General features: G+C 60.8%; 1 protein-coding gene across 3 annotated transcripts in view; it reads right to left on the reverse strand.

The window, feature by feature from the left end:
* Positions 1 to 7,039: 7,039 nt before the first annotated feature.
* Positions 7,040 to 16,148, reverse strand: part of LOC102475985 (uncharacterized) — a 10,154-nt gene continuing 1,045 nt past the window's right edge. Inside the window, exons 2-4 of one of the 3 annotated variants that reach the window (XR_001370031.2) lie at positions 9,058 to 9,448; positions 8,667 to 8,810; positions 7,043 to 7,482 (exon numbers count right to left, since the gene is read on the reverse strand). Coding sequence is in view for 1 of the 3 variants with exons in the window: in XM_014586038.2 (XP_014441524.1) it covers positions 9,073 to 9,448 (376 nt within the window). In the remaining 2 variants the exon portion in view is untranslated. Of the gene's footprint in view, positions 9,449 to 16,148 lie in introns of all 3 variants that reach the window. The other 2 variants (XR_003548623.1, XM_014586038.2) reach the window with 2 other exon arrangements.

Raw genomic sequence — 16,148 nt, forward strand, 5'->3', positions numbered from 1 at the left:
CCACGCCCACGCCCACGCCCACGCCCAGGCCCACGCCCACGCTTGCTATGGAAGACTGAGGCAGCTCCGAGTTCTTCGAGTTCTTCGTCCAGAGTCAATTCGCAACTTAATTTTGTTTTCCCCACGAACTTTTCGAGGTCCCCGTATTAAGGAAAGAAGGAATTGCACACCCAGTCTCTGGAGTCAGGGTGGCCCAGAGCAGCGTCCTGGTCCTGCGAGGCCCACGCAGGGCAGGCTGTTTATGGAGGACTTCCAGAAGCGGTTCGAAGGCGGGTCGCCGGCCAGCAGAGGGGCTACACTGGGCCGTCCTGCCTGCTCTGAGGCACTCCGGGTGAGGGCTATAAACCCCGATCCGCTGTTGATCTGGCCCGACCTCCGACCTCTGGCAGGTGTGAATGCAGCCCTCTCGCAACCCCCGGCTCCACCTCAGACGGCTGTGGCCTCAGTCGCTCCGTTCTCAAGGGCTGTTACTCATTATCCCATTGTGCATGACAGACAGAGCGGCTAGGACACCTGTCTGTCACCCAGCTGGGCAGTGGCAGTCGGGCGAGCTGGATCCAGAGCCCGACTGTCACTGCAGTCCACGCTGAGCCGCACACCAGTCCTCGGGGCTGGCCTCCCTAGTCCACGCCTGTCCAAACCTGCTGGCATTTTAATCGCGGCCTTTGCGCCTCTGACTGGGTGGTTTCTCTCACAGATGGCTCTGCTCCTGTGCCTTTAAATTGTGTGTGAGTGTATGAGTGTGAGTGCGTGAATCTGCTAGGGCGGAGCACCATGGGAACTGGAGGTGCCAGAGCCTCGGCCACTCACCTCCTGACGGTCATCTCTCACTGCAGCACTGGGAGCTGACCTGTGACACGTGATTTCTGGGGGACACATGGACTGTGGAGGGTGGCTCTGGTGACGGGGACCCTAGGTGGGGTAGCCAGCTGTGACCTTCAGAGGCCAAGAAGGTCAAGCTCTCAGGGAGAAGCCTACAAGCAAGGCAGGCTGCCGGGGGCCTCAGGAGAACTCAGTGAGCCCCCAGAGGAAACCCAGTGTCCCAGCAGGGCAGGGGCAGGGCAGAGAGCTGGGCAGAGGGCGAGCCCAGCATTCAGAGCCCTGCACCCACACCTAGCAGAAGACAGAGCCCTGGCTTTAGGGAGTCGGGAATTCGAGAAGCAGCACCTTCCCCAGGCCAGCCGCGACCCTCGCTCCTGGCCCTGCACAGCACCACCTCAGGGCTGGCCTCGAAGGGGAGGCTCGGGCAGGGTGGTGGTCGGCCTGGCCCCCGGGGCAGGGAAGACCCGATAGTTCCAGGCAGCCCATGTGGCACCTGCCCCTGGAGGCCGCGCTCACCACGGGAGTGGGAGTGTGGCCTGACAATTCCCTGACATCTCACAACGTGGGAGCAAGGGGTGGAGACCCGCGACTTACTGGGGATTGTTCTCAGGGGTCCGCGTGTGAGGGAGGCCACAGGGGCAGGGACTCTGATGCCAGCTGTGAGGCGTGGATCGTACCCAGGTCGATTCCTTCTGGAGGCCTGGGGTAGCTCCCTTGAACCCCTCACTGGCTGATCTTTGCCAAGTGAGGCAGGACCGGTGGCCCTATAGGAGGTGACCCCGTAGGGGGGTGGCCCCAGGACTGTCTGGAAGAGGGGCCAGCACAGGGGCCTGGACCGCAGAGGGTCACATGGAGAACGAGAGGACAGGGCCGCTGCTTGCTTCCCTCCTCCCGATCGACAAGGAGGCCGGCACCCCGGGAAGGCACCGCTGCCTGCCTGCGACAGCCGTGGGGCAGCCCTGGAGGAGGCTCGCGGTGGAGACAGCTGAAAGGGAGCCGTGGTTGGAAATGGGTTTTGTCTTTTTCTCCAAATATCTGAGAGAAGAGAAAGGACGTATGGGGATGAGAGTAATTGTGAGGAGCCTCCCTAACCGCCCTCGCCACGCAGGCCCTGGGGCCGCCCTCTCCCTGGCAGTGACCACGTACCCTGCCGGCCGGCCGTGCCAGCACATGGCGGGACTGTGCTCGCTAACCATGCCAGAATCGGCGCTGGCGGCCCTGTTCCCGGGCAGTTTCTGCCCCATGGGGTCCCACCTGTCAGGAGCCCCCTGCCTGGCCCCCCAGACCCGTGGCCTCCTCCCCTGCAGAGCCACGTTTCTGAGCTAGACGTCTCCTCATTTCCTTTCCCCAGGCCCCCACTCCAGGCACTCGGGCTGCCGGCGGGGGACCGGCCACAGGACTGCGGCTCAGATTTGGGTACAGTGCATGTGAGCAGGGCGGGCACGGCACGGGCTGGGCCTAGAGGCTCCACTCAAAGGCCAGAGCAAGGAACAGAGGGTGTCCGACACCTGGTGACCCCACAGGCCTCTCCTCAGCCTTGATGCCCATGGGGAATTCCTGCCCTGTCTGTGGTCACGTCCCTGGCTCCTCCACAACTGGGGCACACACCTGCGCCTCCCACGCCCTGTCACACCTGCGCCTCCCACGCCCTGTCACCGCTGCCAGTCCCTGCAGGAAACCTCCTGCCCTGCCCTTGGACACATCCCTCTGCTGCTCTTTCACTCTCCACCCCGTGAGAGTCAGGAAGCTGTGGGAAGCCCCCAGGGTATAGAATGAGGAGACTGGGGAGGGCAGGAGGGGCCAGGTGACCCTGCTGAGCTGGCCCACTTCCGAGGGCAGGGGTTGCTCAAGGGGGCAGGGGACAGTAGGGCGGCCTGTGAGGCGCAGCTCTGCCCCGGGAAGGAGTGGCTACCACGGCCAGCAGGGCCAGGGTCCACCCCTCCCACAGGGATCTCCTGGAACCTTGCGTTGAAGTCACACTGACTAGTGGCTGTCACGGCAAGACCCCACCCGCACCTCGACCCGTTGTCTTTGTGCTGCCGTGCGCAGGCCAGGGCTGCCGAGAAACGCCACAGAACGCGCCCGGGGGAGGACGGGGAGCCAGGCCATGCGACTGTCCAGAAGGGGGCCGTGCAGCAACTAGGGAGCAAAGACATTCTCCAGAAGTCTGAGTTGTGGCACCACCCAAAAGATGGGGCTGTGGCCAACCAGGACAGCGGGTTCCTCCAGGCCGTGCCCCTCAGCTCTGCTCCTGGGGCCCTGGTGCGAGTGAGCCCCCACTCTGGCTCTCTAACCACAGCCGTGTCCAGGGACTGACCACACTCGCCCTCCGTCTCAGAACGCCGCGGATCCGGGTGTTGACACCTTCCTTTAATTTTTTTAAATTACTTACTTAACTTTATTCGCCGTTATTGTTATTATTATTTTTAATTCGACTAGAAAGGGACAGAGAGAGAGAGAAAGGGAAAGTGAGAAAGCAAGCCGCCAGGTCCAGGACTTGAACCACAGTCAGCCGTGTGGGAGTCCAGCACCTTAACCACCACACCACCTGCCGGGCCCACCTTACTTTCGAGAGCCCTCGCTGTTTTAAGAGCATATACATGTCACCGAAAGCCCTGGGGCCCAGGCCCGAGGGAGGCAGACCACCAGCTGAGCTCACCTCCCTGACAGCTGGAATGCAGCGGCTCCAGCTCCGAGCTGCTGGTGCGGTTTCCAGCCTTGGCCTCTCCCACACCCTGGGGGGACGGCCACCTCCCCCAAGGGCTGAGGTGACTGCAAGCACTCTTGACCATCCATAACCACCCATCGTGGGACCCCGGATGAGGCAGGAAAGACATCAGAGACGTGGAGGGCCTAGAGAGAGACAGGCCGCCCCACTAACTCAGAGCCCCAAGCCCTGCGCCCTGGCAGTGCTGTGTGCTTCAACAAACCACCAGACAGCCCATGGAGGGAATTGAGGCAGAGCACTCAGGACACCCAGCACTCTGAGCTGTGTCCGGAGACGTCGCTGGCCTCAGAGTCAGCCAGGGAGTTCAGGAGCGCAGTCCCCTGCCCCCAACCTGCAGAGTCAGATCTGTAGTCGGGCCACCGTCTCCAGTGTCCTGGGCTCCTTGATGGTCCTGGGTGACGCCAGAGCCTCTGGAGGATCCAGGCCCCTCTCCCCTGCTTCACTGGAAGAGGGGCGTTTTCTGAGCCCACCCTCTGGGGCCACCCTGCCTGCATGAACCCTGTCTCCACAGAGGCCTTCCCGTCTATAAGTAGCATTGAAGGGGCGGCATCTGAGCCCACCACGCCAGCCGGCAAGTGCTGCCTCTCTGTGTGTGGCCAACCGGCACACATGTGGCTCCCCCAAACCAGCCTTCGTCCAGACGCTGCCTCCGCCAGGCTCCTCCTCATAGCGCTGCCCGCAGGCGGCATTAGGGACACCGCCTTTTCCCTCCCTTTTACAGAGGACCAGCCATGTCACCTCCGGCTGCGCTGTAGACTCCATGCACTCACAGCCCAAACAGCTCGACCCGGTGTCACAGCTCCCAGGCCCCTTGGCACATGCTCTGGGCAGCGTGCGTGGCCCCAGGGCAGTCAGCTTGGGGAGGCCCGCCGTAGCACCCCAGGGTCCCCCATGTCCCTTCTTCACTCCTGCTTCTCTTCAGTTTGCCGCTAGGTCAGCCTTGAGCGCCTCTCCAGGAGGCCTTGAGATGACAGGAAGGCTCCTGGGCCACTTTGCCTCGTGGGCAGACGGGCGTCCGTGACCATCCTCATGCTGAGGAGCCTGGACGCGCAGCCCCTGGGGCCTGGCACCGCCTGCTCAGCTCTGCAGTGAGGTGTGCGGGCGAGGCGCGTCCATTCACCGGGCGGAGGGGGTCGGCAGAGGCCGCTCGCGGCAGGGAGGTTAGCGTGGATGCGAGGGAGTGGCAAGCTGGACCTTTCCACAAAGGCCACTCTGCAAAACCAGGGAAAAAAGGAGAAAAGTCAAATGCTCTCCCCAGATGGTTCCTCACCTGCAGCCGAGCTTCCCCTGAGCAGCAGGCTTCGTGGGGCACTCACTGATGGCCAGGGCCGGGTCCCGATGCCGGGGGCTAGGGGCACACCCGTAGACTCCCGAGGGCTTGTTCCTAACCTCACTGAGGGAATAGTGCAGAGACGGAGTTACCGTTTCTACGAAAACCATTCAATGGAAAACGACACTGCATTCAGCGTGGGCAAGACACCCACTGACGGAGGACCCACCTGGGGGCGTCCTTCCTCTCCCTCTGCCTGACATCCTGGAATTCCACGTCGAGGCACGACACACGTGAGCCTGTCCCAACTGTACCGCTCGACCCTGTGACCACCACGTGTTGCAGAGGGAGAAGGTCCCAGCCCGTGGGGAGTCCCAGGGCCTCAGCAGTTAGCACCCTCCCTGCAAGGACACTGTCAGTGTCCTGTGTGTGGCCACTGCCCTGAGAGACAGCCTGAACTGCAGTGTGGTTGGTACAGGAGGGACAGAGGATGCTGGCCAGCAGGGCTTCCCCACTCCCCGGGACCATGGTCATGGTCCTACACCAAAACAAACAAAACCCATGAAACTGTACACTTTCATGATTGGACTTTGAACAATGTACGCATCTTTTTACTGCATTATTACTGGTTTTCACAACTTTTTCGATTAATCGGTCAGCAACGGGGAAGAGAGCGTTGGCGCCTCAGTGAGTGTGTACGTGGCTCCGCCTCGCCTCCCCAGCTACCCATCTCTGCTCAGTGTGAGACGCTGCCGGAGGGCACTCCACCCTGAGCAGCCCGCGGGCCTTCAGGCCTCCTGAGCCTGCAGGTTCTGCTCAGTGCCTGGCACCCCGCAGAGGCACCAGGGCTCCCGCCTTAATGAACGCAGGAGGCAAGCGGGTGAGTCCAGGACTCACGATTGAACCTGGCACCATGTTGGCGTTTTCTGTTTTCTTTTTAATTTTTAGGAGGTCAGCTTGCATGGTGTCGCTGGGCAGGCCCTGGGGCCTACATGGAAGGCAGGGGAGAGAAGGGGGCAGCACTGGACAGAGGAAGTTAGCTGCAGGGGTGCCGTGTGCGCAGCCTCACCAGACGGAGGGGACCTTGGCTTCCAGGGAGATGACGCAGTTGGGGAAACAGCAAAGAAACCAAAGACACCTTTTCGGACCTGCCACAACTCAGGCTGTGTGGAAGGAGGACACCGAGGGTTGGTTACGAAGGGACTTCCCTGTGAGTGCAGATCCGTGCCCCAGACTGTCAGCTCAGTGGGGACAGTCACCCGGGCTGTGGCCCGACTCTGCAAGCCTTCCTGCAGGGGCTCAGCCAGGCTCTACATGGACCATAGCCAGGAGGGCATTCCAACACGAGGAGACATCAGTGAAGCCTCAGAAACACGGGGGGGATAACGGGGTGGGGGAGAGGCCGAGCTAGAAAAGAGACAGACACAGAGGGGGAGAAAGAGACAGGAGGGAGGGAGAAAGGGAAGGAGGGAAACAAAGACTGAGGAGAGGAGGCAGAGAAGGGGAGGACGGAGGAAGAGGGATGAGAGCAGAGACTTCTCACGCTGCCTGGGGACAGAGCGCTGGGGACATCACGCGTGGTCTTTTCCAGGAAGGGCTTTCCGGTGTTCTTTCTGCTTGTCTCTGTAAATAACCTGAAACCAGCGTCAAGGCTTCTCGGCTCAGCAGTCACGGCGGTGTATTTAATTAAAGCGATGGTTGCGGCTGCGGAGAGGGATCTGCTCGCGCTCGGTCCTCATTGCCCTCCGAAGCCTGCAGCTAGGGGACCGCTCACCCCGACCCTGGAGCCTATTTTCACCCTCTTGATCTGGCCGTGATTAGTAAAGGCAATTAAGGAGTCGGATCAAAGCTCAGAGCCTCGCCGCCTCTCAGATGTTCTCTAACGACCCTGGGAGGGTTTGCAGAAATGAACCTGGAAGGACTGAGCGTGGCCATGAATAAACATCACCTGCAAATTGGTGGAAAAGGCCTGCTTCTACCTTCGGAAAGATGCTTCGAGAGGAGCAGAGGGCCGGGACTGGGAGGCTGGAAGGCAGACCTCCCTCCCTGCTCTCTGGGTACCGTGTCCGTTCTGGGCCAGGTGCACCTGTGACGGTTCTCGGACCCCTTCAGGGTCTCCAAGAGCCCTCCCAGCACCGCACCCCCAAGCTCTTGCTGCGACAGAGCGAGGACACCTGTCTTGCCCTGGTCCCAAAGTTCCCAAAAGACCACCAGGGAGCCGTTCCTTGTAAACACGCAAGGGCCGCTTTTATTCAGGCTCGAGCCAGGACGCCCAGACTCGCTGGCACAGCGGGTCAGAGTTGAGAGCCCCGGTGTTAGCGGGGCTGGGTTTTTATTTGACCGTTGTAGAGGAGGCCGAGGGGTGCTGAGGAAAGCACTCAGGACAGCACGTTGGTTGGAGATCACAGGGAGTGTAGCGTCTCTGGCTGATTGGTTAAAAAACCGTTGAGTTAGGCAAAACCTTACTTTAGGTTTCTGGTATCTCCTTTGTTACTTTCATTGGCCAGTCCCGGTGGGGTGATGGTCTCATGACTTTATGTGTCCGGCTCGCCCAGTTTTGAAAGGTGCCATCCCTCAGTAAGGTGGGACAAAATGGAGTCGCTTTGGTTCTGCTCTGGTCCTTCACACCGAGGGCTCTGAGGCCTACCCTGCACTGTCGTGGCTTTTAAAAAAATAGACAAAAGAATGTTATGGATATTTTACAAGACTTTCTGAAAGAGGAGGCCCCGTCAATATTTACAGGCTATGAGACGAACGTGCCAGGTCGTCCTACCCTCCGGGACCCTCCACAGGGTGTGCAGGGCCCAAAGGTCAGCGCTCACCTCATGGTGAGGCGAGGCCTGCCGGGTGGCCCAGGTTGGCGAGCCGAAGGCCCCGGGAACCAGGCTTCCTGGATGCCTGGGTACTGGCGAAGGCAGGGCAGGGGCTGTGCGAGTTGGAAAGTCATGGCGGCCCCACCCCTAGGCCATAGCCTCCTTCCCTGGACCTCCAGCTCCTCACTGCTAGCTTCTCAGTGGAAGCGAGTGACCAGAAGTTAGGAACTCACACACAGCCCCTCCTGAAGCCCGAGTCCCGTGGACACGGGTCCCAGAGGAGAGTGAGACCCGCTTCGGGGGCCCTCAGCCTCCGTCTGGGTCGTTCGGCCGGTCAGCGGCTCTGTAGACATGGACTGTCTCCTGGCCATCGAGAATGGAGATCTCACAGGCACATTTTAGCAGGGACACGAGGAAGGCGGTGCCGAGGGCCTTCAGAATTAGGGCCCCCACCGAAGGCTTCCAGGGCTCGGGAGGACTTTCCGGCCTGGAGATAAGGAAGGGGCAGTGCCAACACCTGCCAGGAAGATTCTAGGTGCCATGCAGGACAGGCCTCTCATCTACCCTGGACACCCGGGCAGGCAGGCAGCCCTGGAGGGTCACCTGGGGGACGGGGCAGGTTCAGGCACCGAGGGCTCTGTCACAGGGAGAGGCACAGAGACAGTGAGCGTGAGAGAGAGATGGGGGTAACACTGCTCAGACTCCCTTGACCTCCGCGGGTCACAGTGCAGCCTAGCATCTTGCCTGATTACGCCTGCCTTGGGTGCCCGGAGAAGCTCCTTTCCTGCTAACAGGGCCTCTCCCCAGGCTAGCAGGGGTGAGTGTCTGCTCTGCCCAGCCAAGGTGCTCTGGTCATACCAACAGCTAGACCGAGGTCGGGCTGCGTCCCCGGCTCTCCGCCTCGCGCCCCCCTGCCTTGTCTCTCAGGCTTTGTCTCATGAAACCCTTGTGTCTCTGCCATCTCGATGTCCACTTCTCAGCAGACCCGACTGTCACACGTAAATGGGTTGTCAGCTGGGCTGGAGGGACTGACCTGACTCTGCGTGCCACGCCGGGGCGGGCTGGGTGGTGCATGTGGCTTGGTGCCCTGGCAGCTCTGTACCCGCAGCTGTGACTGCAGCTGGCTGCTGGGCTGGGCCTTGTCAAGATTTTAAAGGCTTCAAAGCACAAGATTCCCCTAACAAGAGAGCCGTCGTTATTATGGATCACATGTTAGCACTTTGTCATTCATTAAGACGAATCAATATTTAATATCGTAGCGGGCGGGCTGAAGAGCTGCGCGATGCAGAGGGGAGCGCGTGACTGCAGACAGGCTTCAGTGGCCCCGGGGCCCCGCCAGCACCGGGACGCTTTCCTGGCAGCTGCGCTCCTGACCATGGTGGCTGCAAATTGAATTTGGGAACCAAATGATGATTTAAACTTACCAGGGCAGCTGCCATCTAGCCGGCCCCTGAGGGGAACCCTTGAGAGGTGCAGGACATGCTGGAATTCTGATGAGAGGCCCAGGGACACGGGTGACGTGCGGCGTGTGGCACGACGGGGGCAGCGGAGGGCTGGGCCCGATCAGGAGCCAGGACAGGGTGCAGATGAGCCTCAGTGGCCTCGGGGACATGGGGGCGGAGAGGTCGGCACGCTGGGTTCCCATGTGAGTCCCGCTTCCAAGACTCGGGGCAGAGACTGGGTGACCATGAGACATCTGGAGGTTTGCAGGCCAGGACTGGCTGCACCCAGAGTGGTGACAGGAGGTCACAGGCAAGAGAGCCTGTCGCTTCTGCCAGGTGGTGCTGGTGCCCAGGAACTCGGGCTGCAGTGAACCTAGTGCAGACAGGGCTTGATGCCTACCAGGGTTGAGGTCACAGGAAGAGGCCACTGTGCAGAGGGACCTGGGTTTGCCATTTCATCTATCTCTGCGTGGACGGAGAGTCGGCCCAAGACTGGCCCCAGCCCTGAACGAGAGGGAGGGAAGCTCTACCCTGCCCACACCTCCACCCTGGAACCCTGTCCCCATAGACCTCGGGTCACACGTGGTGGCCGGTGCTAAGTCACACAGCAGCTCTGCAATGCCCGGGCTCCTGACAGAAAGGGGACGGCGTCGTGCCCGCCGACTGCCACGGAGCTGTGGAGCACAGGGAGCCTGGGCCGTGAGCACCGTGGTGGGGAAGCCACGAGACGGCCCAGCCCCACAGCAAGGCCGGTGTCTATCCTGGCTCGGGGCCAGCAGAGCGGAGGCCACTGCAGCCCCAAAGCCCATCCTCCCATGGTGGAAGAGTGAGGCTGGGCAGCTCATGGTTTAGGTAAGTCAGAGGCCAGGGGCCGGCAGGTGGCATGGCGGTTGGGGTGCTGGACTCCCACATGACCAACCACGGTTTGAGTCCTGGACCTGGTGGCTTGCTTTCTCACTTTCCCCCTCTCTCTGGCTCTGTCTGGTGAGTATAGCAAGTTAAAATAATAACAAATTAAATAAATAAATCTTTTTTAACAAAGGAAAGGCGGAGGTGTTAAAGAAGGAAGCAGGTTGGTGGCAACAGGCAGAGCACAGGAGCGACTCCTCCTGCTCACAGTGACGAGGGCAGTCCCAGAGCAGCGTGCCTGCGGGGTCACACACACCCTGAGCTTGGACCCTGTCCTCCGCGGCGTCCCCATCCTGTGCCCGCGGCCGTTGTCAGAGCCACAGCGGGGGCCCCCTCCAGCCGCTGCTTCCGCACAGTTCTGAGCCCAGAGACCCACCTGCAGTCAGGGCAGGCAGGCTTCTGCTGAGGAGCGTCATGGCCCTTCGCACTGCGCCCCCACGTGGCCTTCTGCAGCCGAAGGGAGTGCTCTGAGGTGTCGCCCGCCGATCTGGGGGCCAGGACCCCCTTTACCACCTTGTTTCTCCTGATTGTTTCTCTAACAAGCCCTGCCTCCAAACAGCCGCCTTGGGGGTTAGGGCTTCCACACTGGAGCCTGGGGACACCAGTGCGCGCCGTCACGAGTGGGTGCTATTCTTTTTCACTTGTTTTAATTGTTTTAATACTTATCTATTTCATTTTATTTATCATTTTTAAAAAAATTGTCGCAGTGCATGCGCACTGGCCAGAGAGAGTGAGAAAGCAAGTCACCGGTCCGGACTTGAACCGCAGTCTGCCCTGTGTGAGTCGGGCGCCTTCACTGCCATGCCACCTGCTGACGCGTGGGCACTGTTTTTAGACTGCAGTTTTGAGGCACAGGAGTGACTTCCTCCCGAAGGCACTCGTGCCAGCATCTCTCTGTGAGTGACGGTCTAAGCCCGGCGGCGCGGCTCAGGTGGCTGTGACTGTCCCTCCGCCCTGCGTGCTGCATCCCCCAGCCTTTATGTCTCTCCTGACACGCTCCTCCTGCAGGAAGGTTCTCCGCACCGCTCAGACCCTCAGTCGTTGGCTCCCACTGCTAAGGCTGTTTCAGTCGCTGTCGTGTTCAGCAACTAACGCGCGACCACCAGGCCGCGGCTGCGACGGTGCAGGAATACGCGAGGTCCTGGCAGGGGCATGGATGCGCAGCCCGGCAGGGTGGGCTTCTGACCTGCAGGTACACCCCCACACCGAGTTTACAGGACTGTGACTCTGCTGGGGCGCTCTGAGATGCCCGTGGTGCCGCGTGGACTCGCGCTGTTAGACCATGGATAGTTAGAGGGACTGGTAGCAAGGCTGTCAGCCAGCCTGGCCCGGGGGTCTCCAGCCTGACCTTGGGCTCACGATTACTCATCGGAGAGTGCACGTTACACCAAATATCACCCCACGGCACACCCACCTGGGCGCCTAGATGACTCCTGTCCTAAATCAGACCGTTAAAGAGAACTAGCTGAAAACGCCCGGTGGTAATCGTGGAAAATGAGCTCTCATCCAGACAGCCTTCTGACCTGGCGGGGTGCCCTGGCAGCAGTTTCCGGGTGACGCCCTTACAATAGCCTGAGGGGGACATCTCTAGCTCCAGCGGACGCCACTGAGTCTCTATGACCCAGGGCTGAGCCCGCTCTTGCAGCACGGCGAGGGGGAACGGCAGAAGACAGGAGGCACCCGGAGCCCCGCCCTGCCCCTCATCCGTCGGCTTCACCTTTCTAATCTGTAAGCACATGTGCGCTCCGTGGCCACGCAGATGTGGCATTAGTTCTCGAATGTTACTTCCTGTTTGTTTCAGAGGCCGCGTTGCAGACCCCACGTCCAGAGGTCCTGTGTCTCCTCCGTGTGGCTCTCATTTCAGAGCACGTGCTGCCGAAGCCAATGCCGGAGGTTCTGTGTCTGAGATGGGACCCGAACCCTCCCTCCAGCAAGCTGCCAGCGTGGGCAGTGCACGCTGAGACACTTTGGAGAGCAGGGCCGTGAGCAATGCCGGACAGCAGTGGGGCCAGGCACCAACACGAGCGAGCTGCGACCTGAGGTCACATGGGCAGAGCACCCTCGGGAGCAGACCTGAGAGTGCCCAGGAGCTTGACCGCTGCCTGCCCTGAGTAGAAGAGGGTCCGTGCTGGCTGTGAGCTAAAACGTGGGGCCAGAGGGCAGTGCCGGCCTTGCTGGGACATGGGGCTACTTTCCAGCACATGAGCGGCCTGTAGGTTGTCCATCCTGCCGTGATTCGGGCATGCACACACATGTGCCACGTATGTTTCCTGAACTGCCACATCTGGGATTTGAACCATGTCGGCCATGAGGGATCTGGCTCCCTTAACCACCAGGCCAGGTGCAGACTCTTTTTGGCAAATTTTGTACAAACAAAACAACGTGAAATGAAAGCACTTCATAACGATAAACACCTTTCCTAATGCGATAGAATCCTCAAAGGTTTTGTGGAACATATGTATTTTTAATTATGCCTAGATTTTAATTCTTTTTGCACAGAATAAACTTGGGCTCTGATCCTTCTTGCCCACAGACTTCCTGACATGCCCACGTATATCTCCCCCGCTCCTCTCTGCAGGCATGTGCAGCGCAGGGTTCCTCCTGGCCCGTGAGTGGATAGGTCAGAAGTGCAGTGCTCTGCTCCTGGGGACCTGCGAGGCCTCGCGTGGGAACCGTTGGCGGGGACCTCCCCAGGCACCGCTGTAGTGCACGCCGTTAGAAGTGTCACCTCTGTGGCGTCACCGAGAGCAGCCCCACCTGGAGCCACCGCACTGGAGTCTCAGCCCTAACCCCCAGGTCACGAACGACCTCTGCGTCTGGCAGGACCCACCCGGACTGGGTCTCTCTTCACAATCATGGCTGCAGTATGCAGCGGAGTGGCTTGCCAGGCCAGACGCCTGCGGAAGCTGGCGACAGAGGCGGGGCCCGAGCCCGCGCCCTGCTCTGCGTGCAGTGTTCCGCCCCTCCACACCTGCCAAGCCTCGTCACTTGTCGGCCTGCTGCCCACCACATCTCCTCCTGCCCCCACCACCCTCCTGCATAGAGCCCTTCTCTCCTGTGGACTCGTTCGCTCAAAGAGCATTGCGGGGAAGGGGAGAAGAGATTCCCGCCTGCTCCCCCCGCCTCTCTCCGTCCCCAGCACTCCTTGGCCCCAGGCTGCGAGGCCCTCAGGTTCGGCCCGTCTCGCTGCTCTGCACCTGCTACCCACCACAGCACAGGTGGCGGGGACACCAGGGCGGCCCGCTCGCTCGGTCAGGGCCGGTGCGCCCTGCAGACCCGGAGCCCGCAGTGTGGGCAGCTGTTTCCTCAGACGGATGACTTCAAAGGAATTTACAAGGCTTCGGAGACCTACGTGCTCTTAAAACCTAAAAGCCAGTCTTGATAATGAGCTTTGAGAAAGCACATTAACCCACAAAGCCGAAGGTGGTAGCTTGGACAAAGAACCTCACTGAAGAGGCCTGTGGTCCTGCTCTTTTGAAAACTTCTGTGCGCAGAGAAGGGGTGACTCTCGCCCTTCGTATTCAGCGCGCCTTCCTCACACACTTGGGGTGAGCCAGGAGCAGAGGAAGCGCAGGGCCTGAGTGGTGCTCAGGTGCCGTGAGGAGAGCGGCCCGACCCTGCAGCCAGCATTGACTAAACGCCTCCATCCCGCCACGGCCGCTTCCAGGCAGCACGGTGACAGTGACAGTGACCGAGGCCAAGCGCGTGCTCTGTGGCTGAGTCCTGGAGGTGCGGGGAGACCACCTCTGCCCGGGTGGCCTGGGTAGGCGACTGCCGCAGGTGGGGTGGCGGTGAGTGATGTGAGAGGGAGTGAAGGGGGCGGGAAAGGAGTGCATTTGAGCAAGGAACTGACCAGACGCCGTGGAGGGAATGGGTGCAGAGGAGGAGCAAGTGGGGGCTGCAGGCCTCATCCCCAGCAGGAGAGCCACAGAGCCAGCGGCCACCCCAGCAGGCCCCACGTTGTACTAGAGGCAGGATGGGGTGGCCCAGCTCCAGGTGGGCGTCACACACGCTCCTGTCCACGCGTGGCAGCCCCGCCTCCTCTCTAATGACTGACTGGGGTTCCCAGATCTAGACCCCGCCATGCAGGTGTGTCTTAGCCACAGTCCCACCTCGGCCAGGCAAGCAGGTAGGGCGCCACTGGGAGTCTGGGAAGGAGAGCGTCCTGGGAGCACCCGGCCACACTCCCAGGAAGGGGGTGGAGCTGCGAGAAGCTAGTTCCGTGGACAGGAGCACAGATGAGATGGACCCGGGCCTGGATATAAACACAGATCAGATGGACCCTGGCTCCCTGACAAACCCAGCCAGGCTCTGAACTCCTGGCTGTGCAGCCCCAAATCCCAGCTGTTAGGGCCACCCGAGATCTTTCCACAGGGACGCTGATGTCACGAGAACCCTCGAGGCACCCAACACAACGTCTGCAGTCCTCCAGAGCCAGCCTGGTCCCTGCCCTCCTCCTGGCTCACTGCCCACCTGCCAAGGGCGGGGAGGTCAGGAGCACTTCTCGGCCCCCTAGAGGGGCCAGGCCTCCTCAGGGTGGAGGGGGAGCCGGGAGAAGCGCAGGCGGGCTGTTGCTAAGCTGTCCTGCCCTGCGGATTGCTCCGTCTCAACGTCGGCACACACGAAGGCCGTCCTTGGTGCCAGATGTCTGCCTTTGGGCCCAGCCTGACAGCAAGGCCGTAGCGTGTCAGACTGAAGATTAGAGGCCATGCCAGGGACCACGGGTTCGGATCCCCAGGTAGGCCTGAGAGCACACTGGTGTGCACGTAGGTGCCCCAAGTCCTGAGGGGCTGAGGGCTGAGGGCTGGGGAAGGGCCTCCGAGCACGGTGAAGTGAAGATTCACTCGTGCACACGTGTGCTCTCCGTGTCTATCTAGTGACATGATTTACGTGTATCTCTTTATACATAGCGTGTGCGTGTGTGTGCGTGTGTGTGTACCTGAGAGGTTTCAAAGTCCAAATCATAATCACACGCAATCCTTGGCAGGCTCACATGGAATTGATTCATGTGGGGCTTCTGGAAATTTCTTGTAGGATTTAAGAGGAAAGAGGGCAAAGTCATTCTGTTCCCCATGACTCATCAAATCACTGGAAATTCTGTCGCGTGTTCAGAAATCAAAGAGGTGCCTGAGCTCCGGGCTAGAGGCTGCAGGCCAGAGAACGCCTGCTGGGGCCCTGGTCTGGCCTGGGGCTCCTGTAAGGCCTCCCTTCCTTGTCCCCTCAGCCACCTCCGTCCTTCAAGGCCTGGTTCAAATGCTGCCTCTCGTGCTGAACTCCACCTAAAAACCGTGGAGTCCCGCTAGGCCCGCTGCCTGTGTGTGCCCCAGCGTGCAGACCACCGCTCGCTCAACATGCGTGTCCTCTAGGTCCCAGCCTCCACTCCCCGGAAGCCCAGGCTCATGGGAGAAGGCCCAGGGTCCCACCTCCTCTGCAGTGTTCCCCAGAACCCCCTGCAGTGTGCCGGCCCCTCCTGCGGGCACCATCTCCTCCATGCGGTGCCTCCAGACTTGAAGGCCAGGAGGAGCACCACCCTCGCGTCTTCTCACCTGGCAGGAGTCAGACCGGAGAAGAAAAGAAACAGCAGCGAGGCCGCAAGACGCCAACCAGCGCAGATGGTGGCGCAGGGATAATGTCCCTGGACCCACATGGGAAGGCCTTGGGTTCACATCCTGGGACCTCCCTGTACACGCCAGGTGCATGAGTGTCCATGGCCCTGGGCCACCAAGGGTGCTTCTCTCCCTGTGTGGCTCTCATAGGTGAATACACTTTTTTAAATTTAGGTTAACCTGGTGGATAAGAGCCCCTCGGGGGCATCTACCCTAGGCTCCGGGTCACCACGGAGGGGCCAGCTTCTCTGAGGGGCAAGTGCGATCTGAGGTTGACAGGGAGTAAATGCCACCGGAGTCCAGGGCTGCTTGAGGCAGAGCTGAGAGCCCCAGCTGCCCTCCGGGGAAGTCACCAAAGAGACCCTGTGCATTCCCATGGAGCTGGGACAGGCTCTTCTCGGAGACCCTGGAAGGACCAACTGTGTGACAGGGGCGGCCTCGGAGGCTGGCCCAACTGTGAGCGAGCGTCTCTGTTTGGGCCGCTCTACCCACCAGGGCTCGAAGCCCCCACCCGCAGGTCCAAGCACCTCCTGCTCCGGGGGGGGGGGGGCCTGTATG

The sequence above is a fragment of the Tupaia chinensis genome, unplaced genomic scaffold, assembly GCF_000334495.1.
Source record: "Tupaia chinensis unplaced genomic scaffold, TupChi_1.0 Scaffold000110_1, whole genome shotgun sequence".
Taxonomy (NCBI): domain Eukaryota; kingdom Metazoa; phylum Chordata; class Mammalia; order Scandentia; family Tupaiidae; genus Tupaia; species Tupaia belangeri.